This window comes from Lutra lutra, chromosome 7 (assembly GCF_902655055.1).
Source record: "Lutra lutra chromosome 7, mLutLut1.2, whole genome shotgun sequence".
Lineage (NCBI taxonomy): Eukaryota > Metazoa > Chordata > Mammalia > Carnivora > Mustelidae > Lutra > Lutra lutra.
This window is the reverse complement of record NC_062284.1, coordinates 134,413,074-134,437,899: the sequence shown is the minus strand read 5'-3', so window position 1 is coordinate 134,437,899 and position 24,826 is coordinate 134,413,074. Positions and strand designations below refer to the sequence as shown.

At 47.9% G+C, this 24,826-nt stretch overlaps 1 protein-coding gene across 12 annotated transcripts in view; it reads left to right on the top strand.

The window, feature by feature from the left end:
* The window catches only part of RGS6 (regulator of G protein signaling 6), a 558,551-nt gene that overhangs the window by 509,095 nt on the left and 24,630 nt on the right, over positions 1–24,826 (top strand). For all 12 annotated transcript variants that reach the window (XM_047737326.1, XM_047737328.1, XM_047737337.1 and 9 more), the window contains exons 14-16: positions 1,798–1,923; positions 9,805–9,991; positions 24,427–24,516. In XM_047737326.1, the coding sequence (XP_047593282.1) occupies positions 1,798–1,923; positions 9,805–9,991; positions 24,427–24,516 (403 nt within the window). The remainder of the gene's footprint in view (positions 1–1,797; positions 1,924–9,804; positions 9,992–24,426; positions 24,517–24,826) is intronic.

Genomic DNA, 24,826 nt, shown 5'->3' with positions numbered 1-24,826 from the left:
GAATGGATAAAGAAGATATGGCATATATACAACGGAATATTACTCAGCCATCAGAAAGGATGAATACCCAGCTTTTCCATCAACATGGATGGGACTGGAGGAGATTATACTAAGTGAAACAAGTCAAGCAGAGAAAGTCAATTACCATATGGTTTCACTTACTTGTAGAGCACAAGGAATAACACAGAGGACATTGGGAGAAGGAAGGGGAAAATGAAGGGGGGGAATCAGAAGGGGAGACGAACCTTGAGAGACTATGGACTCTGAGAAACAAACTGAGGGTTTCAGAGGGGAGGGGAGTAGAGATAGGTTAGCCCAGTGATGGGTATTAAGGAGGGCACGGATTGCACAGAGCACTGGGTATTATACACAAACAATGAATCATGGAACACTACATCAAAAACTAATGATGTTCTGTATGGTGACTAACATAACACAATAAAAAAATAAATAAATGAAAAAAAATAAGAATAAAAATCAGTTCCTCAGTCACACTAGCCATATTTCAAGTGCTTAAGAGCCACACGGGTCTAGGGGCTCCCAGACAGAGGGAAGAGATACAGAATACTCTTATCGTAGCAGAAACTTCCATTGGGCAACACTTGGCAGGACCTATTTGTTTTTCCAAACCTTTGAACACATATGCCCTCTTCCCCCTCCTCACTAAGTGTCATTGTCTAAGACAAATATGAGAATATATCAACTCCATGATTTTATTCACTTAATGCCTGCTAGAGATAATAAGAACTATGTGTCAGTTTTTTAAAAAGAAGGAAAATAAGTATTGCCAGACCCATGCTCCTCAAAGTTTAGTGAGCATTTAACTCACCCAGGGATCTCAATGGCTGTGAATTCTGATTCCCCATGTCCGAGACAGAGCTTAAGAGTCCACTGCTGGTCCCCAGACCACTCTTTGCATATGGCAATTATGGCATGCGGCTTGTGACCTAGACCCAAAGCTACTCGAAGGGTCAGGGGAATAAGTACACGAGTGAACTGCAAACGGAAACGCAGAGCTGAAGGAACTAGTCTCATCCTCCCAGAGCAAAAGAATAAGACCGACCCCTGCTTTGATCTGAGGAGGGTCACATGGGTGTAGGACAGCCCAGTTAGGCTAAGGGCTGCACTCTGGAGCCACATTTGTCTGGACTCGTCTTGACTCCACCACTTCCCAGTGTGTCTCTGGGCAGGCGATCACAGCCCTCAGTTTCCCTATCTAAAATGAGGCCAATACTAGTACAGTGTTTTACGAGCAGTTGTGAGGACCCAGTGAGTTAGCAGAGATAAGATGCTCAGAGCAACGCCCAGAACATCGGAGAGGCTGACCAGAAGGTGGTTCAGTGGACACAACAGTCTGCTTCTACACAAGTGGTAGGGTTCATCCTAGAGGAGCTGATGCGTTTCTCACTGCTTGGATGCCACTTGGATCTAAGCAAGACGAGAAGCGGTAGAGTCAAGAGTTGGGCGGTAGTGGACATGCAGGGTCCAGGGAAGCCAAGTGAATGGGGTTGTTTCCCTCCCTGTAGACAGCAGCCACTTGGCAGGTCTCCGGGGGACCCTCGCCTAAATGTGGCCCCTTTGAAATGCCTTGTCTAAAGAGACACTTTACCATTGGCTGAGGTTGTACCGAGTCGGCAACTGGAGTTTGTGCAGGTTTTATCGAATCCATCGCTTAAATCTGAGACCTTGCCCTTCGGCATGCGGCAGCAAAATAGATTCGAGTTGGTAGAAGGAATAAGACACAGTGTTTTTTGCTTAGCACTGATCGTTTTTTAAAACCTTTGTTCTCCCCAAAAGCAAAGAGCCCAGCCAGCATCGAGTCAAGAGGTGGGGCTTCTCTTTCGACGAGGTATTAAAGGACCAGGTGGGGCAGGACCAGTTCCGGAGATTCCTGGAGTCCGAGTTCAGCTCAGAAAACCTCAGGTAACCCTCTCCAAGGCTGCCTCCATGTGCAGAGTGTGTATGAGGAGATGTGCACATTCAGTCTCCCCTTCTGCCTCCCTTTCTCAATAAAACTCACACCCCCACTAATCTGGCCAAGACAGAAGTGGAGGATGAACTTGATGCCCAGCTCCGGCATCCCCACATCACCACTTCCCCAGATCAGCATTTTCTGCCCCGTAAGTCCAGATGACAGTTGTTCAAGTTGTTGGAAACATGTCTCCCGTGATAAGCAAATGATCCAGTGGGTCTGATGACAGAGAACCAGGGAGCTGCGGAGTGGAAAGGTAGCTCAGAGACCCTCTCCTTCAAAACTTCTCAGGCAGGGGACCCCAACACTTGACAAGCTAACTAGAAAAAAAGAGGGATCCCTGAGCTCATTTCAGAATTTCAAGAAGCCAGAGTATATACGGTTCAATGTCTGGAGACATATCTGTAAAAGCTAACAAAAACATGCTTTTCCTTTCGGGGGGGAGTCAGTCAACACCGTGTCACAGTTGCTCTGGTCACCTGCTGCCAGTGAGAAGACCCGATCATCGCTCTTGGTCTCCAGCTAATCAAGATGGGGGAAATGCATCGATGTATTAATAATTACTGTTCAGATGAAGAAAAAAACAAAACCTTCAAAACAGGAGGCCCATTGAGAGAGAGAGGAAAGGGAAAGCATTCAGAGGGAGAGGGTCCGTTGTCATGAAAGGCTGGGGAACTTGTGGTTTATTCAGGTTTCCATTGTATTCGAATCAACAGAGACCTATGGGTCTGAGCCCCCATGTGACCCGAGCTAACTGGTGACTTCTCAGATGGAAAGCTCAGGACCTTTTTCTTGGCATCAGGTTCTTTTTTTTGCATGCAAGGTTAATTCCCATCATCCAGTGGTGTCTTTCTCAGAAAGGGTGGTTTTATTCCACTTTTAAAAAAGTTTTTTAACTTTAAAAAATCAGAGCATATACTGTGGGCAAAGGACTGTCCGCTCCGGTGTCACCGTGCAAAGACCATGTTATTTCTTTAGCAGCAGGGACCACATCGGTCCCATTCATCAGTCAGGCGCTGTTTATCCCACACATATGCTGCATCAAGTTCCGCAGGAGTCGGCTGAGGGATGCAAGAAAGGCAAACTGCATGATCCTTGTCTCCAGTGATCTCGTAGGCCCTTGAGGGAAAAAACACAAGAAACAATTACATCGTTAAATGACTATCAATGAGTATAAACTCTAGGAACTGTTTTGGAAATGTTTAATAAAAGGGAGGGATCAATGTGAGCCGGTGTAGCCAGTCATAAGCCGGACTTGGAAGAATACACAGGATACCGATAGACAAACTAGAAGGAGGGAGAGTGTTCTCAGCGAGAAGACCCTATGAGCCACGGCGTGGCCGTGGGCTCTCCCACATTACAGAGCTCCAGCAGGATGTGTGGGTCCTGGTTAACCGTATGCACCCGATGCCTTTCTAGGCAACCCGGAGGTTACTGTACAGCAGATAAGGCTGCACACCTGAGGCCCCATCGGGGCACAGGAGCTCTTTCCTGACGCAGAGGCACTGTCCCGAACACACCTGAGAGCTCCGCTTCAATTTCTAGGCAGGCATTTGTAACAGAAGGCCTGGGCTCTCAAACTCTCCCTTAGGGCGGTGTTCAGACCAGCCTCCCTCCCCAGGCTGCTCTGGCAGGAGGTGGGTGGGGTTTCGGAAGCCACGCCCCCCTGGTCCCAAGTGCTGCCTTTGGGGGCCTCTCCGTGCACAGGCTCAGCCCTGGGACCCACACCGAGCCCAAAGACTCCCATGAGGAGTCTTTCCAGTTTCTCCTTTTTTATCTCTGTTCCCTACGGGATTTCCGCCCCCCCCCCCAAAAGAAAGCGGTCTAGAGTGGTCTAGAAGCCTCCTTCACCTGGTTATTTCTCATACTATGCGTGGCCTTATGACCCTCCTGCCACCTGCACCATTACAGAGACGGGGTCCTGGTCATTTTGAGGGTCATTCTGAGCCGGAGCATCCGCTGGCTCAGCCCCTCCTCCGCGCCCAGTCTGAGTGCAGCCAGAGCCACACGTGTGCAGTGAAAATGCATTACTTGTAAGGCTAGGAGGGCAGGGAGGAGTCTGTCCCTAGCAGGTGTTGGGCGCCTCGTCCTGCTATCCCCCGCTCGCCACCCCCCCACCCCCCCACCCCACCCCCACCCCCCCCCCCGTCCCCCCGTCCCCCATGCCTCCACCAGCTCCTTCCTCCTGTGGCAGGAGGCTACACTCAATCTTGGGTGAAAGAGGCGTGGGGGAGGGGCACTTGGGAGTGTGCCAGTGACTCATCTACACCCCCAGCATGAATGCAGAAATCCACACTTAGAGAGGGACCCCTCTGATCCATGACAGGAGAGAGGATAAAGAAAATAGAACAGCCGGAGATAAAAAGTACAGCCCAAGAGCTTATAAAATCCTCTCTGGGGACCCAAGTTCCACTTTTATGATATTCAGCATAATTGGATATGTGGGGGTAAGTTCGGTTTGAAATCACACAACTACTTAGGACTCTTCGGTCATCCCTAACCAGGTGATTTCTCCCCTCCCCTTTGCAGTCAGTCCTCCAGCCACAGAGAGTGGCTTAGCAGCCACCGTGACCCAGGGCCCAAGGACTCCCCTGAGCAGGGCGGCCACGGCCTCCCCACAGATGGGCCTTCAGCAAGCTCCCTGTAAATGGTGCCCCCTGGAGCTGAAGAATGTGGCATAACCCAGGGGTCCTGCTCGTCTATTGGCTTTGGGCACACTGGGAAATATCCCTTCTCCCCAGGACGGATCAGCAGCCCAGGCAACTGGCATTCAGGGATGGAAAAAAGAGACCAACCAGCACTCAACCGCGTCCATTGCAAAGGGCATCTCCATCTCGTCCTCCCAGATGCCTTTGCAGCACTCTAAGAGCAAAAGGGGTACTTAGACGGTAACATTTTTGCACGGCCCTGGTGAAGTAGCCACGTGGTTGAACGTGTACCAGAGCTTTAGAGGACAGCCCAGAGGAGCCCCAAAGAGACATAGAAGTCACTCTCACAACAGCAAAGCATCCAAAACCTGGATCCTTTAAGGGAAGGTGTCTGTGATAATAGGACATAAGTTCAAGTCCCCCTTCATGGTGAGCTGAGAAGGGAGGGGCCTCATCTTTGGGGGCCCAGCGCCTTGCAGGGTGTGAGAACCCACGCTCTCTGTGGCACCCCAAACTGAGCCCAGGGCTCCATTCTGATGGCCTGGGGCCCCAAGGTAACCATTTGCTGGGGGCCTGTACAATGCCCACGGGCTGTCACCCAGAAGGGGAGAAGCAGGGACGTCGAGTGCATTATCCGACTTCGTCCTCCCTTCTCTGTGCGCTTTCCCAGAATGGTGACAGGAGTCCCTTGTCCACCTTTGCCCCCTCCCCATCACCCCTATGCCCATCTTGCTCCCTCCCTGGCGCGACACTCCCTTCTGCACGGCAGGGCATGAGTTAAAACTCAAAACCCACAGCAAAGAGCGTTGCCTGTACATTTTTTATGAGCTGTAACATCTCCTGAGAGAACGTGGTTGTTCTTCTAACCTGCAGATTGATTATCCCAGTTCCACACAGTGTCAGCTGAAGGGAGAAGCAATTAAAGAGAGCACGGGGGAGCTGCCGGGTTTGCTTGGAGAGCTCCCGGCTCCGAGAGTTGCCCCGGGTCCTGGGAGGACCTGGGAAGGTTCATGAGGCCCAGCAGGACTCACCACTAACCAAACACATGATTAATCGCAGCAGAGGTGGCTCACGCGCCACCGTGACAATCTGTGGCAGTTCAGCCGCTGCCCCTGGAAGGAACAGAACTCAGCGGCCGCGGGGCTGGGGCTGGCGGCTGTGGTAGCCCCCCCGGAGGATTTCCGCCCCACCGGGGACCCAGTCAAGTTGCCTCTGTCCTTCCTGAGTCTCTGCTGACCAGCAGAGGGCACAGAAAGCCTTCCTTCAGCATCGAGTTTGCATTTTCTCTGGGAATGAACTAAAAGCTAGATTTTTCCAAGCTGTGAAAATCCTAGTTTATGAAAAAAAAAAAAAAAATAGGGAAAATAAGAACTGAGGGGCTGCCCAGAAGCCCTGGCAAGAGAGGGACAGTGGCTGTGTGCTGTTCCTGCTTCCAGCCAGCCTCCAGGAGAAAATCCCACTCCCTGCCAGCACTGAGGTCCTGGGGACAGAGGAGGCTACCTGGGGCAGTCCGGGGACCACCTGCCCCTGGAACCCTCCCCACTACGGCTGCTGCTGGGCCCTGGGGCGTCAGAGCCCCCATGGGCTCCCTACCCAGGCCCGTGCCAGGCCTGCATTCCTGAGCCATCGCCGCACACCCCATGCCAGCGCGGGCTGCCTCCCCACGCTCTGACGACTCCAGCGGAGCGGGACAGATGGTCTCCCTGATACCAACAAGTCCTTGTGGCCTGCCAGTCATGACAGCCCTTCTGCTGCAAGCCACAGAGGCTTAGTGCAGGATGGCGGGTTTGATGCCGCTGCTGGCATCGGCCCCCCACTCTCGCTGGCGTCCTCAAGGAGCGGTACCTGTACCTGCAGGCTTCAGGAAGGCAGAAGCTGCCCCAGCCTCCACGGGCCTCGAGCCCGCCCCGGGTGTGTGGCGGGGAGCTCCGTGGCCCTGGAGAGGGGCGTGTGGCTGGGCCATTGGGGCCCAGGGGCTCGGAGCACGGCGCTCCCGCCTCAGGCCAGTGGGCTCACAGATGGCAAATGCAAACTGGAGCCTGCTCTGAATTTCAAATTGACACAAAGGTTCTTCAAAGCCGGTGACGGTAAACACATACAGGATGTCAGGATGCTGTTGTGACAGCATTTTTGCTGTCACCTGAGAAGGATAAGGCAGGTCATCTGCAAGGCAGACAGAAGGCTGAGAGGGTCCCTGTGAGGGCAGGAAGGAAAGACGGCTGTCTGAGGAATGTCATCTCCTCCTCGTCTTCGAACAGGCCTGTGGTTTCTTCTTGTACTTTTATTTTGAAAAATTCTTGGTTTGTGACAAAGGGAACCTTTTAATTTTTATGTACAAGTGTGTTACATTGGATTCTGGAGTCTCCGTTGACATCCACTTTAGACCTTCTTTATACCCTGCTGAGTGATGGGCATGACTGCGGCTCCCAGATCATTCTGCCAAAGGGACTCTGAGGCCTTGGGAACCGCAGGAGCCTGCAGAGCTCGGAAGCTGCTGGGTCCTCAGGGCCTTCCCGGAGCTTGAGAGCTTCTCCTCAGAGCAGCCCGAAACAACGGACAGAAAGTGACAGAAGGTGACCCCCACATGACATTGATTGAGGGAGCAGGAAATTGCCCAGGAACCATCCATGTGTGTGAGAAACTGCAGGGTTGGGTAGGCTCGGGAAGGATGCTGGCCCAGAGGAGCTGCTTCCAGCCCAGGGGGACTCACCCCAGAGACAACTCCCTGAGGGAGGGCCCTTCTCGCGTCAGCCCCAACACGTGGCTGCCAAAGACTCACTGACTCCATCTTTGGTGAGTTGCCCACGAGCACTCCTTCCGGTCCTTTGAAAAACCCACAGCAGCTTGCTTCTTCAAAGCTGGGTTTCCTAATTCTCACCTGCCCATCACACCCTGCCTTTCGGACAAAGACATCACCAGATGACCATGTTCATCTTTGTGTCCTGGCCACCTCCTTCATCCACAGCAGACATCGAGGGTGGGACGGAGAGGCCTAAGGACCCTGAGGCATGGGGTTGGGAGGTGGAAGAACCCCACTCCCCACAGAGAGAACGCCCAGCCATCCAAGGAGGAAGCCCGGTACTGACCATGTGGCCGTCCCCTTTGACCTCCCTACGGCTCTCACCCACGGGAACTGAAAGCATTTCTGTTACACCTGGATGGGAACTTCTTGAGACCCACGTCACATATCCCACCACCCACTTCGTACCCATTTTACAGATGGGGGAAGGGATGTCCTGAAAGGCACAATTCCAAGACAGCAGCATAGTCAAGATGAGGACTGAACTGTGTTTCCTGGTCTTCTGGTCAAGTGAGGTCATTAAATCTCCTTCCTGGACTCTGGCTGTTCAGGACCAACAAGGGAACCATGAGGATTTTCTTTAAAGAGATTATTAGAATCCCAAATGGCAAAGCAGGACGAGTTGGGAGTCCAGAAGCCCTGGCACACACACCTCTCTCCTGGTGGACATGGAGCTGTATTACCACAGTTGGCCACTAAGTGGCGCCTTTGGGCCATGCACTTGGCTCCAAAGACAATTCTAAGAACAGCAGCAGAAAAACATGCTTAACCTTGAAAGAAAGAAAGAAAGAAAGAAAGAAAGAAAGAAAGAAAGAAAGAAAGAAAGAAAGAAAGAAAGAAAGAAAAGAAAAGGAAAGGAAAGAAAAGAAAAGAGAAAAGAAAAGAAAAGAAAAGAAAAGAAGAAAAGAAAAGAAAAGAAAAGAAGAAAAGGAAAGGAAAAGGGAAAAACAATTACGTCTTACTTTGGGTGCAATTCGATGACAGATTGAACACACTTTCCACCATGTTGTGGTCCAGCTTCTCTTGTCCCTGCCCTTTCATTGACTGGCTTATGTGTGAAGCTATGGCTGTGGGAACCACATAGCCTGGGGCCTGTTCTCGTGTCTCATTGATGGGGACACTGGCCTGTCTTGTTCACAAGGCACTAACTGTGCTTCCCAGGGGTGCCTGGGTGGCTCAGTGGATTAAAGCCTCTGCCTTCCGCTCAGGTCATGGTCCCAGGGTCCTGGGATCGAGCCCCATGTCGGGCTCTCTGCTCCGCAGGGAGCCTGCTTCCTCCCCTCTCTCTCTGCCTGACTCTCTGCCTACTTGTGATCTCTCTTTCTGTCAAATAAATAAATAAAATCTTTAAAAAAAAAAAAAAAAAAAAAAAAGGTGTGCTTCCCAGATCTGGGTCTTGCTGCAAGCCCTCCCCAGGGCTGCCTTGGGAATCATCCTCACGACCAGGGAGCTGTTGTCCAAGCTTAGCCCTGTTTGCTGCTGCCCTCAGCAGAAAAGAGCTCACACCCAGCTCTTCCAACAGCCGCTGCCATGCTGATGCTGAGGAATTCATGAAAAGCACATATGGAAGTGAACTAGAGGTTTTTCTCTCCAGTGCTCTCTGGAGAATCTTTTGGCATAGAGGTTGCCCATGTGTGCCTCTCCAGCTTTGTTCCTCAGGAGCTCATCTTCAAGCCAACAGCCATTTATTGAGCACCTACTATATGCTAAGCATCATGCTGGACACCGACCTTGCAAACGGGCTGCTTTTCCATCAGCAACATGAATAGCTGGGTCCTTCCAGCTCAGATATTCGTTATAATTCCAAGCTTCTCTGTGCCTCTGTGATTTCCTTCATTTTGAGCTGCAAACTGATCCCAACCAGATATAACAAATGAATTCATACTCTCTGTGTCAGGGCACCTGTGGAGAACACTGGCTCTCATCCAGGAGGGGATTTCACCTCTTAGGGGGCATTCGGTAATACCTAGAAACATTTTTGGTTGTCACAACTTGGGGAGGGGTCCCCACTGGCATCTGGTGGGTAGAGGCCTGGCATGCTGTCAACATCTTACAATGCACAGGGCAGCCCTCACAAAAAAGAATCATTGAGCCCAACATGGAAATAGTGCAGAGCTTGAGAAACCTTGATGTAAAGGGAAAGAAACCTCTTGGTAACCAGAAGTACAATGATTTCTCTAATGGGCACTTCCTTTCAATTCTCCACAATAATGTAGCACCCTGTGAATTTCCAGCAGTCCCTACCATCTTTGCTCTTAGGTAGTGGCAGCAGGGAAGTCTGGAGATGCAGCAGAATGAGTTTTATGGGCTGTGTGTTCTGGGACCACATCCAGCAGAGTCCAGAGGCTGAGCGCCATGGAAATGACTTTCTTTATGCTTCCCAGGTTCTGGTTGGCTGTCCAAGACCTCAAGAAACAACCCCTGCAGGATGTGGCCAAGAGGGTAGAAGAAATCTGGCAAGAGTTCCTGGCTCCAGGGGCCCCAAGCGCAATCAACCTGGATTCTCACAGCTACGAGATAACCAGTCAAAACGTCAAAGATGGAGGGAGATACACATTCGAAGATGCCCAGGTTTGCTTATCTACTCGATTAGTTCTTATCTACTCAAAAAGTGTTCATTTGTCCACTCCAACACCTCACCCTTTCATATAGGTCCAAGGCATTGTGTGTAGCTAGAATTTCAGGTTTTATTATTGTAAGGCCATCAGGGGAAACCAGTCCAGGTGAGTGGATAGTGAAATTCTTCCTAGTATTATTGTCTTCCTGGATCAGTTACATTGTTGCAGAGAGATAGACATTTAGTTATGGGTGTTATCCTTTCCAGGAGAATCTCAAAATGTTTTACAAAATCTGAGGTCCTGTAATAAGTCAGTAGTAGGATCCAGAAACCCTAACACCACATCAGCAAAGTGGGTATAGGGAGCGGGCAGGGCAGTGAGTCTCGTCTCACCGCGAAGCGCAGCTCATAACCACTACTTACTCTACCTCCATAGTGACGTTCAACTCTGCAGTTACTCTTTGGGGGGCACCTCTATATCCCAGGCCTTGTGCTATGTGATGAGATACCACTAAGAAGGACGGAACCCCTGCCCTCGAGGAGGTTACGGGCTCATTGGGGAGAAAGACAAAAGAATGGGAAATTTTACCAGTGGGAGAACGGGGGTCAGTCTCAGGTTTAAGGTTTAAGGTTTAAGGTTTCAGGAAGGCCATGGGAGAGACTCCTAAGCCCGGAGGCTACCACTGGGCACAGATGCTGGGGAGGCTTGCAAAAGAAGTAGGAGCCACGTAAGCCGCTCTAAACAACATGCTTTACCTTGAGAGCTGAGAGGTACCATCTCTAAAGATAACCATCCACTTTCTGGGCCCTAACTGTGATTCCCTCTCACCCATCCTACACCTGGGGTGATGGGGCTTAAACGTTCAGTCTTGTCTCTTCAACCCTCTTCATTTCTCTCACCTGTGGGGTCCCCAAATAGAGAATTGGCATACATCGCTTTCCTACAGACATTATTTTTAGGAAACTCAGTGGCACTGATGCAAATAATAGCATGGGAACAGAACCAATGTCCCTTGTCATCCGGATCTGCCTGGTTATTTTCTCAGAACTTCTAAATGGAAGCACCACCCAAGCTCAGCACCATAACTGTCTTTCCTGTCCTCTGGCCATGAGCTCCCCTGAACGCTGGTGCCAGGCAAATTTGGTTCTATAGAGTTCCATGTTGTTACTTTATGAAAATTCAACCCTCTCATAACTCTTTGCAGCTTCAAAGCAAAATATTTAAATCATGAGAAATCTTTTTTTGTATGTGTCTGTGTATATACTCCCAAGCACGTACTGATGTATTCTGGTGAGGAAAGTGATGGAGGAGCTCCTTGGCTAATAGAGAGACCCCTCAGATGAACGATCTGAAACACACAGCTCAATTCTCCATTGTTCATGAAATACAAGACCTGAGATACTAGTCAGAACCAGTCGACGAGCCAGATGTTGGGAGGAAGGATTTATTTTAATCTTTTATTATGGGAACATGTAAACATGTGATAAAGTAGAAAGAGCAGAACAACAGACCTTTATGGGCCTTCATCCAGCCTGAGCAATCATCAATACAGGACTGATCTCATTTTATCTGTGCCCCCACCTACTTTTTCAGCTACCATTAGGTTATTTTAAAGCAACTCTGTGACATTACATCATTTCACCTGTGAATACCTAGTATGTAGCATTACTAACACCACTGTCACACCTTAAAAATTAGCAGCATTTTCTTTATAACATATATATGTTATATGCGAATGTTCAAATTTATGGCGGTGGTATAAATGCCACTTTTTAACCTTTAATTTAATATCAGAATCCAGGGGTGCCTGGGTGGCTCAGTCAGTTAAGCTTCTGCGTTCAGCTCAGGTCATGATCCCAGGGTCCTGGGATTGAGCTCCATGTTGGGTTCCCTGCTCAACAAGAGTCTGCTTCTCCCTCTACCTGCCACTTGCCCTGCTTGTGTGGTCTCTCTCTCTCTCTTTCCCTTTCTCTCTCTCTCAAATAAATAAATAAAATATTTTTAAAAATAAAATAAAATCAGAATCCAAATCAGGGGGGCACCTGGGTGGCTCAGTGGGTTAAGCCTCTGCCTTCGGCTCAGGTCATGATCTCAGGGTCCTGGGATCGAGCCCCACATCGGGCTCTCTGCTCAGCGGTGAGCCTGCTTCCCTCTCTCTCTGCCTGCCTCTCTGCCTACTTGTGATCTCTCTCTCTCTCTCTCTCTGTCAAATGAATAAAAATTTAAAAAAAAAAAAAGAATCCAAATCAGGCCCACACATCGCAGTATATTGACATGTCTTTCATGTGCCTTTTAATCTATAGGTTTCTTTTATATCCCTCTACTCCCCTCCCTGCCCCCTTGCACTTTTTTTCATGAAGAAATTGTATTTTTTGGCCTGTAGAGATTCCCACAGCCTGGATTTTTTTTTTCTTTTATGGCAGCCCTGTGGTGCTATTTAACATGTCCTTCTACCCTCCATATTTCCTACAAATTAGTTTGATTTAGCTATTTAGTTGCATTTACATTTGATGTCTGTGGGCAAAACTGCTTCATAAACCGTGTTGTCCTCTCATGTCAGAAGGCTCATAAGGTATAGTTTTCTCGTTTAGTGATTTTAGCATCTGTTGATGTTTATTGCTTAGATCCATTAGTTAATTGTTCATGTATTAGCTGAAATACAAATAATCAAATATATCTCCTATTAGAGCATCCAATAATACAATGTATATAGGAAAGATAGGGTAAGTGTTTGCTTTTTTCCCTTTATTTTTTAGTTTTCAAAATAATGAGTAGTTTACTATCATCTTCCAATGACCAATCAGGGTTTCCTGTTTTGTTTTTAGTATCTTTGTAAATTCATAGGTTAAACACATTTGGTTAAACACATTTGGTGGACACAATGGTGTCCATTTTGTTTATTATTTTTATTGGTGTTTGGATTGTGCCATCTCAGTCATTGGCTCCTTTTTACATGACCCTGGTAACCTTTGATGTCATTCACATACCAAGGAAGCTAAGATCTTCCAGACCTTGCCCCAGACCTGGAATCAGCCATTTCTCCTAGGATCCCTAGTTTCTCTTGGTGGGAAATGGTTCTTAGAGACAATAATCTAGGCACTTGGAGGTGCTCATTGTTTCTGGGTTGGTCATCCTCTCTAGACCTTTTCAATGGACAGAGTTAGGAAATTAGTGGGTTTTGGTGGTGATTAAAAATACATCATAAGTTCTTACTTATACTTTCTATTCAAATTGAAAATTACAGGAGATTTTATTTAACCTCTTCTTTTTATATTGTACCCCCTTTCTCTATACTGAGAATCTTGGTTCTCAAGGATGCCACAGTTGATGGCCCTAGTACCTCACGTCATTACTCATTCACTTTCTCCTGCCTGATCACAGAGCAGCCTCGGAGCTACAACGCCCACACTAGCAGCAACAAGACGATTGTTGCCTGGTTCTTTAATTGCTGCATAGTATTCCATTGTGTGGAAGTGCCATAGTTTAGTAAACCAGTCATCTCTTCTTGACATTTATGTTGTTTTTAGTTTGAGAAAGATGGAATAGGAAATCTTAGGAAGTCAGCAGGTTGTGCCTTGACAAGTTTCTGGATAAACAGCCTTCATTAGTACAGTGCTCTGTGGTTTTCCAGGTACTTCCACAAAAAGAATACCTCATTGCTGAGGCAGAGTAGATTCAGAGAGGCTACTCAGATCCTCTCTAAATTCCTCATTATGTTAGGGTCAGTATCCTGTGAATTCAAATAAAACACTCTTTCTAAGCAAACTTGTTTCAACCTGTTCCCTTTTGTTTCTTAAGTGTGTTTCCACCGTAAATATACAATGTGCTTCTTTTATTATTATTATTATTATGTTATGTCAGTCACCATATGGTACATCATTGGTGTTTGGGGGATTTTTCTGTTTTGTTTTGTTTTTTTAAAAGATTTTATCTATTTATTTAAGCAAGAGCAAGAGAGAGCACAAGAAGGGGGATTGGGAGAGGGAGAGGGAGAAGCAGACTCCCCACTGAGCAGAGAGTCCAATGCGGGGTTTGATCCCAAGATCCTGGAATCATGTCCTGAGCCCAAGGCAGACTCTTAACCGACTGAGCCACCCAGGTGCCCTACATCATTAGTTTTTGATGTAGTGTTCTGTTATTCATTGTTTGTGTGTAACAACCAGTGCTCCATGCAATGTGTGCCCTCCTTAATACCCATCATCAGACTAACCCATCCCCCCATCCCTCTCCCCTCTAAAACCCTCAGATTGTTTCCTGGAGTCTATGGTCTCTCATGGTTCATCTCCCCCTCTGATTTCCCCATCCCTTCATTTTTCCCTTCCTTCTCTTAATGTCCTCTATGCTATTCCTTATGTTCCACAATTAAGTGAAACCATCTGATAATTATCTTTCTCTGCTTGACTTATTTCACTCAACATAATCTCCCCCGGTTCCATCCATGTTGATGCAAATGTTGGGCATTCATCCCTTCTGATGGCTGCATAATATTCCGTTGTATATATGGACCACATCTTCTTTATCCATTCATCTGTTGAAGAGCATCTTGGCTCCTTCCACAGTATGGCTATCGTGGACATTGCTGCTATGAACATTGGGGTGCACGATACAGATGTAGTGAAAAGAAGTACCACATACAATGTGTTTCTAACTAGCAGTGTAACCTTGGACAAGTTACTTGAACTCCCTCGGTCTTTCCTCATTTGTGTAACAAAGGTACAAGGGTCCCCACACATGGGGATGGAAAAAGGACCAGGTGAAACAAAGCACATCAACAACTAAAATGATTGGGCCTATATTAAAATAGAATAAATGCTTACTATTTTATTTTCCTAATGTGATTAATATTTTTATACCTTTATGTTTAACATGTTTGGTGAAAAAATTCAAATAATCGCATGTAATTTTAGCACCCAGAGACAATGCCCATTTTAGTGTATTTTCCTCCTCAATTTATGTGTACAGGGTGATTACACAAATAGGGTGATTCTGTAGCCTGCCTTTTACACCAAACCAGGGTTCAATTTTAAAAAACTAAACTTTTTCTGTAAAGGACAAGACAGTATAAATTTTAGGCTTTGTGGGTCATATGTTCTGTGTCACCACTACTCAGTTCTGTGATATAAAAACAGCTACATTGTAACAACATTACAATATAAACAGCATAAAGGAGGGGATATGGCTGTGTTCCAAAAAAAAATCTTTATTTATAGTTACTGAAAGCTCAATTTCATATACTTTTTCATGAAATATTCTTTTTTAATTTTTTTCAGCCATTTAAAAATGTAAAAACCATTCTTAGCTCACAACCCATAAAGAAATAAGGGGCCAGATGTGAGTTTGAGGCCTGTCACTTGAAACCCTTGTGCTAAACCGTATATCATGAAAATCACTGAAATGCTTCAGGAAACCCAGAAAGGTAGAAGATAGCAGGTTGGGAGGGGTTAATCTTCCATTTCTTTGGGAGAGAAGGTCAGAGGGGCTCTCTCTTGGTGTGGTAGCAAATCAGTCCGAGTAAGGGTTGGAGGTCACAGAACAGACTGAGAAGTCAGCCAGTGCCACAATGCTCCCATGCTTTCCTTTTCTGGTCCACACAGCCACCCACCCCAGATACACGTGTCATTCCAAAGCTTCCAGGTAAGGAAAAGAGCTTAAATTCCTTAGCAGCCCAAGACCAGTCTAGACTTGCACTGAGATCTCCTGACCCTGAGCCAAGCGTCAGCTACTCAGATCACACTGTCCCTGGATTGTTAGCTGTTGAGGGCTGGGTTGTCATGCTGAGACCTGAGGAACCTTCCTTCTCTACAGAAGGGTCTGGCCAGGAAGCAGGCTCTGAAAATGCTTCTGCTACATGCTCTGTCTAGGATAGCACATTTAAGTCTTAAGCTTGCTTTCCTCATTCTGCCCATCTGCAAAGTGGGAATAACGACTCCTAAACCCTTTGAAATCCTCCTTTATGGGATCAGGAGCTGTGAGTGGCTTCTTCAGATGGTCACAACTGTTCCTCAGAAGCCCGCCACTGGGGGACTCAGAGTGCCGTAGACCTGTGACTGTGTGCCCTACTGCTAGGGTCAGTAGCCAGAATAGGTCAGCTAGATTTATGGATTCCTTTGAAATGAGGACTGGGGTGGGGTGCCAGCTCTCTCCCAGGATTTTGTTTTTTATCTGACCGCACGCATTGTTACAAAGTTAATTGCCTGTGTTTGCTTCCTGTGGAAATATTTTACGAGACACCCCGTCAGCATGGACCCCGCATTTGCAACTTGTGTTTTGCTGATCCATTTGGCTTTTTTGAAAATTTGGGCCAAGACCAAATCTTCCATAAAGGTCTGTGGGCTGTGACCATAGCCCTCAGCTGTTTGCTCTGTTGTTCCAATTTCACAGATTTAGCTTTGTAAGGGAAGGAAAAAAAGAAAGTGGGCCATGATTTTTTTGTTTGTTTTTTTAAGGACTCAGTTCTTTACGCTATGGATTGAATTCTCTATTTCTCAACCAGACGACCTGCATTGCCTCTCACTTGTTATGTGGTCCCGGGCAAGAACCTTGACCTTTCATGCCTTGGTTTTCTCATCTAGAAAATGAGGATGATGGCTTCCATATAGCCCTCAAAGGGTTTTTGAGAAATCAGATGAGCTAATGGCCTGACAGTTTTTTTGAATAAGTAAAAAGTGCTACATATTTATGTGTGTGAATTCACAGAAGTGAATGGCTCTAGTATTCCCAAGGTCTTATAATTCCAAGCTAGACCAAAAAATAATTCTCCCAATTGTCTGTTCATCTAAGGAGTTCTTAGGAGAAAAATGCAGGAAAGGTATGTAGGAGCCAAATGCTGTGGGCCTCACGTGTCATCCTGATGAATTCAAACTTTCTTGCTGTGAAGATGGTAACAAGGCATGGAAGGCTTTGAGCTAAGAGAGGGTATCAGAGGGTGGTGGGCAGGGTGAGCTGGAGCAAGAGAGATCTGAATCTTGGAGCATGTAATCTAAAGCTTTGCCGGTGGTTTTTGGAGAAGAGAATGAAACCACAGGAATTATTGAGAACCTAAGGCTTCCCCTTAGGACCGTCCCCTCTTCCCAGAGCCTCTACAGGCTGCGGGAGGGAGATGGAAGTCAGCTGGATGCACAGTGGCTGCCTGGCTTCAATTTGAAAAGTCTCGGGTGTTCCCAGGATTGTATCGTTGGGCCCATTCAGTCATTCAACCATCTCCCCATCCATCCATTTCATGAACGGTCATTCTCCCATTTCAGTTGAGAGACCTTGACCTATGAGCTGTGACATTCTATAGTGAGGGAAATTGCAAAGGTAGTGGGAGGCCTCTGTGACTCTTGGCCATCAGGCAGAACTTGTCTAAGAGCATACCCTTCTTCACAAACAAAACAAAGCAGGCCTGAGAAAACACTTCATTGGGACTGGATTGGATTAGAAATATGTCCATCAAATGGATTGACACTTGAACTAGGCAGACCAACCCAGCCTTTGGTTCCAGTTCCTGTAGGATCCTATGTTGGCTTCCCAGCAGTCTGAGTCCCACCCCCCCCCCCATTCACCCCCAACCCCTGGCTCCTTTCCTACCTGAGCTTCTAAAATGCCCCACTGAGACCCCTCTGGGCCTTCTAGCACCTCTGGACTTAAAAGTTCTTTGATGAGAATTTGGTCTTCCATAAGTCCCCACAACCACTAAAGTAATGCTCTGCCTGTGGTTCAAATTTTTTGAAAAATTTTCTTGACAACTCAGTCCAGAATCATTAACCCTCTCAGCTGCACCTGTCATTAGAAAATAGAAGGACAATCTGTCCCTTGGCTTTCCACTTTGAAAAATCTTGCCAAACAACCTTGGGGAACACATATAGTAGGTGATCAATAAATGCCAGTTAGATTAAATTTCTACAACATACCAATGCAGCAAAACTTGGAATACCCACTAACAGCCAGGTGTTCTAGGCTCTGGGAATATACGGATACATAGGAGTAGACCTCCATCTAAGTTCCTGAAACTCTACTTGGCCATGGTCCATGCATGGCATGATCAAAGTGCAACAAAGTGGGGATGGGTGATGAAAGAGATGAGAAAGATACCAGCAAGTCTCCACCTCCTTTAAATAGACAAGAAGCCTCTAGTCAAGGGTTTCTATTATTATCACAACTAAGATGTTTAAAAGCAACTTGATTAAGGAACGCAAGGCGTCGAACATGTGCTTTGTTTAAAAGGCAAAGCTTTTATATGGAGTACACATCTATGTTTGTCCCAGATTACTCAGAAGTAGAAGCCTTCGCAGCCTGCTGGAGGCTGGTCACCTTTGCTCTGGTGGTAGCGGTGCTGGCATTGTGTGTCTCTATCACAAGACTGCCCCCAAGTTTCCTGATATTAATCCTCGATTGGAGGGTGTTTCCTGCTAGACTTCCCATGCCCAACATAGTGTAATAAAGAATGCCATAGCATTGCTAGCTCCAAGAGTTACTCATTTTATTCTGTGGGTGGTTTTATTTTAGGGAGATGAACAGCAGAGGGAGGGATGTGTTCTCCAAAAGAACAGACCTGTTGTTTGTGATCTGGTTCTGTTTATTACCACGCAGATGAGTAGTTCCTAGAGAGAAGGCGCCAGAGAGCTAAATTCCAAAATTTCTTTGTTGATGCTTCAGAGCATAGCTTGCCTGCACAAAACCCCATGACCTTGAAGAGGAAAAGGAAAACACCAGTCTGAGTTAATGCCCATGGCATTTGGGTAGGTAAAAGGCAATGCACAAAGCTGTCTTGAAAGCTACTCTTGTGCACAGAATAGGGATTGAAGAGCCTCAAGGGACTGCACCCTTTGGTCAGTTACCTTGAACGTGTTGATACAGAGGCTTTGCAGGGTAAAGGCAAATGAGGACATATTCTTACACTCTCTTATGATTGGAATGCTGCATGACATGGAAACTAGTGTCCTCGAGTTCTGCGTGGAAGGACGAAGAAATCCAAATGGGGGCTTCTCATTTAAGATCCGCATGATCCTAGGAGGTCATCCAAAGCTGCTCCATGAGGACAACAAGTGGGTGTCCACACTGCCATGACATCATTTCTGTTGCCTCGCCTACGTCTACTCAGCAGGTGCTGATTTAGGCCTCACATCGTGTTCTCAACACTGTGCAGTCCCATCTTGCATTCTCCTGCAGGACCCAGGTTGAAACAAGTGCTAATTTTCCCTAGCCCTCAGCTAACCGTGCCAGGGTCTAAAGACCTCTGGTTTATAATATTTGAGAGTCTCTTGAAAGGGATCTCCTGGGTGACTTGCTTTGATACAGACCTGCTGCTTACGGCTTCCCAAGGGCCCAGTCAGACCCCAGAGTTTTGCCAGGTCAGGACCTTCCTTCTGGCATGGGAGGCAAGTTGTACACAGTCTGTGAGGTAAGAAGCCTGCACCTGTTGCCCTGAGTGACCCAGGCATCACCATCACCAATGGCAGAGGTAGTAAATGGGTCCCAAAGGGCAGCTTATCTACTACCAGGATGACTCAGTTCAGGACTCCAGCGGAGACCCCTTATGTTTCTGTCAAGGACACACTGAGGACCTCTTGTCCCAGTCACGCAACACTGACCCCCCCCAAAACTCCAGCTCAAAGACGGTGAAAACCAAAATGCCAGGGAAGAGTACAAGCTTTGAGGGGAGGGTCACACAGTTCTGGGTTCAAATCCTAGCTCTGTACGTGGACCAATCCCTTAACCTTTCAGAGTTTCAGAATCCTCGTCCGTAAAATGGGGTTGTTTAACTTGAAGCACTGATTCAGAGCACACAACAGCAACTAAATTATGGCTCTGCTTCGACCTACCTCCCACCCCAGGGATCCTGCCGTCTTTGGGCTCACCCCCATGTCCTCCCTAGCAAGGACGGCCACAGCATGAAGGCTGATTGTTATTAATACGTTACATGTATATAGATTCTATCGTGCCCTCACTTCAATGTCCTCACTGAATTGTGTGATAGGCAGAGCCGGAGAGGGGCAAGAGTCAGAACCTGAATCCAAGCCTTCAGCGTCCAGCCCAGGCTCGCTTCCACCTCTCTGCCCAGCAACACCCTCTTCTACCCTACAGTCTCACCTTCCTCCAAGGGATTACGATGGACCCAGCAGTCCCCAAAGCCTGGATGTTGTTCCAGGAAATCTGGGGGGGGGAGGTAAGAGAGCAGCGATGAGGCCCATGTCTCTGGGAAAAGAAAAGCAGTGCACTCAAAAATCACAAGAAGGGCTCTCGGCAGGTGCGCAATGCTCCAGCTGAGTGGTGTCCCACTCCAGGGGGATGTGCGAAAGCTGGGAAATGATATGGTCGCTGTCTTAGGGACCCACAGCAAAGAGGAGGACATGAGGGTGCTCTTAAGCAAGTCAGCTGCTCCAGCATGCTTGGGGCCCAAGGCGCCAGGTATTTGTCTGATGACCCTCCCCAGTGCTTGTGAGGGTCCCTGTGTTTTGCCTAAAAATACAGGAGATTCCCAAATGAGGACCATCATAGCAAAGCATTGATTTGAAGCAGGTGTGGGTTTGAGACAGCTTGCACTTCCCGCTCCTTCCAGCGCCCACATGTATCTCGCACCCTCCGGGTTCCTGTTGTTGCTTTCACCTTAACATCCCAGGCGAGCAGAGCTTCCCATCCCAGGCCTGGGCCCAAAAAGGGAGATGCGGGTGGAGTGTCTCGTCAGGTTGACATCCCTGCGCTATGGCTGTCAGCTCCCACAGGGGTGTGATGCCTTCCCCACGCTGACAACTGCGGCTAAGATGTTCGGGAGGATTTAGGGCCCTAGAGAGTCCGTTGCTCAGGCTGTGGAGAACCGTCCTCACTCTCCCATGTGTCAGGAAGACAGATGGGGACCCTGCTAGTTCTACTTGTTCATAGTCAACTCAGCTATCTCTTCTTGAGGGGGAGAAGGCATAAGGAGGAGGAGAAAGAGAGAGAGGGAGGAAGGAAGGGGGGGTGGGAGGGAGGGAAGGAGAGAGGGAGGGAGGGAGAAAAGAAATGAAGAAGGAGAAAAGGGAAGAAAGGAGAGGAAAAGGACAGAGAGGAAGGGAAGGAGGGGAGGATGGGAGCAGAAGAAAAGGCAAAGAAGAAAAGAGAAGACCAAACTACTTTTTCTCTAGCCCCTGAGGAATTCTGTCAGTGGGGGCTTCCTGGTTTTGCCAGTGGCTCTTTGCAGATTCTGGATATACATTTCCCTTAAGACTGGTTGTCTTCAGAGCAGGGGAAACAAACCAGAACCTCCCATAAATCAGTAGAGGTCACTGCCAAGAGCTTTGTACACTTGCTGTCCCTGGCAGTGATAAACTCATCGCATTTGGGAATTGGCCAAAGACCCTGAGTCCCATCTTAATTCTCATTCCCAGAAAAACCTCGGCTCTCCATTTACCCACCCCCTGTTTACTGTCTTTGTGCTTCTTAGACAAAGCTGGCAAGGAGGAAAGAACAGAGTTCTATAACTGGGTCTATCAAAGGCCCCATTTCTTGGCTTGGGGGAGCAGAGGAGGGTAGGGGGCAGCCATGGACCACTGGACTGTGGGAAATGGAGGCCCGGAGGGGGCAGAGGCCGTACCCTACTCTGACAGAGTGGGTCATCCCATATACACCTATTCTCAACACCCTGTGCTTACACTACTACCTTGGAGCCCTTAGCTCCAATATGCCCCAAGGTCTACAGAAGTTGCTGACGGGAGTGAGCCCACCACAAGGAGCCACGCAAAATTCATGAGTGGCTGGGACCTAAAACTGCTCTGGGAGTTGTAGTCTATGACTTTGTGTTTCAATCTTGCTTCATAGACTCTAAGCTTTATGACAGCAGGGACTTAGTCTGTCACCTCAATGCTTGACAGGGTGCTCGCTCCTAGTAGACGCTCATTAAATATTTGCCGACTGTTTCTGTGATGAAATGTTTAGACATGTGCTTTATCCTGTTCTTTTTTAATTGACAAGTTCATCCTTCTAATGGACCAGGCTTTTCCATCCTACACTGAGGCTGGAGGAATTAGCTAGATGAGGGGCGAAGTTTGTTGCCACGGCCGGAAGTGCTGGACTAGGAGGGATCTCCTTACTTCTCTTGGGGCAGTACGGGGAGGGGTGTGGTTGTGAGCTAGACCTGGGATTTGGATTCCTCTGAGAAGCCAGGATGAGAAGCAGGAGCCTGTTACCTCGCAGAGGGGTTTGGAGAGGGTCCAGGCATGAATGGCAGGTCTCTCCAGATGACTCAAGAGCCACCTGGCTCTGTCAGCCAGACACAAGCAATGCCGGAGACAAGAAGAAAGAGACAGTGAGTCATTAACATTTGTACCTATGATTTAAATGGTAGGACAATTTAAAGAGACCACACATAAAAACCAAGACCAGTAGAGCGCCTCAGCCTACGCTCTGAGGCCATTAGAGATGATCCAAGATGTTCACACATGGGATTCCTTCAAGCTGCGTGTGAGCCCCACTCCCCTTCCAAGCAGAGGGCGGGAGCTGAGGTGAGCAGAAGTCACAAGTATGGTGCCTATAAACTCACAGAATGTTACTCACGCCAGCCCGTCCGTGAACCTGGAAACAACGTCACTAACACTGAATCCCGTGCTTGACGTTGTACATGTAAGAGATAAAGACATATTGTTTCTACCTTTACGGAACTTACACTAAAGTGGGCTGGATTTCTGTCTGAAAATTGCAGGAAAACACTAGGGGAAGCGTGTTCTCACTGAGTTTATGAAATGCACCACATCTGGATTATCAAATTCGGTTCAGATCAAAGCCACTGTTGAATTTTGCTTGCCTCCATGAATTTTGCTTGGCTCCTGGCCAGGCCTCTCTAAAATGTGCCCCCCTGCTGAGGGGAGACTTCTTCTACCCTCCGCTGGAAGGCAAGTCCCAAGGGAGAAGGCCCTTAATGACCAGTCCCGCCTCTCAGCTGAGCACTCTCCCCTCACTGTCCGGCTCTTCATTGCCCCGAGCCCCGAAGCCCTCGTCCAGCTTCATGGGATGAACAGTGCATGTATGTAAGAGAAGATGCTTCCTCTACCAGGCCAGCCTCTGCCAGCAAGCCCATCCTCCCTAGGGAAAGCCCACCACTCCTCTTAACAGGTCCTCTCTTGGGACAGCCAGGTTTTCCTGGACAGCTGAGCCACATTTATTCCATCACAACTGATAAATAATCTTTTTCCAATCAACAAATGCCCTCTTTTAAGGCTCCCAGCTTACCCTGCCCTTGGTGAGGACAGATCTGTGAGGAAGGGCCCACAGACTATAGGAATTAGCTAGAAGTCAAGGGTGAAATTCAGCAACAAGGCCAGAATGCAAATGCCTCTAGAAGCCCGGGCGAGGAGAGGGCACCACGCCACAGCATCTGCCCCTCCTGGATGTAAGCCTTAGGCCTGGCGTATTTGCTCACATGCCCCATAGATGGTTGCCAAGGGCACCCTTCCAGGACCGGAGGGTGGCTCTAACAGGCACAACTGACCTAATTGCACCGTTGCCTATGGAGTTGGGGCTTTTTTTGTTTTTGTTTTAAGATTTTATTTTTTTTTAAGATTTTATTTATTTATTTATTTGACAGAGAGAAATCACAAGTAGGCAGAGAGGCAGGTAGAGAGAGAGGGGGAAGCAGGCTCCCTGATGAGCAGAGAGCCCGATGCAGGGCTCGATCCCAAGACCCTGAGATCATGACCTGAGCCGAAGGCAGAGGCTTAACCCACTGAGCCACCCAGGCACCCTGTTTTTTTTTTTAATTTGAGATACTTCTCAATTCACATGCAGCTGTAAGACCTAATACAGTTACCCAATTTCCCATAATGGTAACATCTGCAAACCATAGAATGATATCACAACCATGATGTTGACATTGCTACATCCACCAAGTGTATCCAGTTTCCCAATTTTACCTGTACTTGTGTGTGTGTGTGTGTGTGTGTGTGTGTGTGTAGTTCTGTACACTCCGTCACCCCGAGAATCCTTCATATTGTCTTTTATAACCACACCCTTCCCTACCCCCCTCGCATCCTTACCCCTTGGCTACCACTCATCTATTGTCCATGTCTATAATTTGTCATTTTAAGAATGTTATACAAATGGAATCGTACAGTGTGTAACCTTCTGGGGACTGGCTCTTTCCCTCCATAAATCCCTGGAGATTCATCCAAGTGGCTGGGTGTACCACTAGTTGGTTCCTGCTCACGGCTGTGCCTGTGGTTTTAACCATTAAGCAATATTGCATTTCCGCGTGGCACCAAGGCCCAATTACAAAGCCTTTGGGACACGATCCTCAAGGAGTTATCATTCTAAGGGAGAAGATATAGGTTGTTTGGTGTTTCTGGGTGGGAAAAGAACAAAACAAACATACCACAAGTGTTTCTAGATGCACACAAGCGTCCCTCTGTCTCTTTCTTCAAACAGGAACCCAAATGATCCCCTTTCCTTAGCCGTGGTTGACAGCTCTCTCTCGTGTCTTCCCTCCTCCTTCCTTCCCAGGAACACATATACAAGCTGATGAAGAGTGACAGCTACGCCCGCTTCCTCCGGTCGAACGCTTACCAGGACTTGCTGCTGGCCAAGAAGAAGGTATCTTTGGGAAGGGCAGGCCCACCTTTCTTAGCACTGTTAACCCTTGCCTTGCTGCTTGCTGCTGATGTCCAATGAGAGTATCATCCCTTGGGTTTTATTTATTCTCTCTTTTCCTCTTTCCCCTCTCTGTCTGCTCCCACTCCACGGGAAGACAAGTAGAATAGTCACCACCTCAGCCCACCCCCCAGGTCCAGGGTGTGGCATCCTGTCTCCATGGCCCCATTACCTTGGCCTGTGCGTTCTGCCCACAGCAGGGAGTGTGACTAAATATCAAGGCCACGGTGGCTCAACACAAGATTTCGGGACT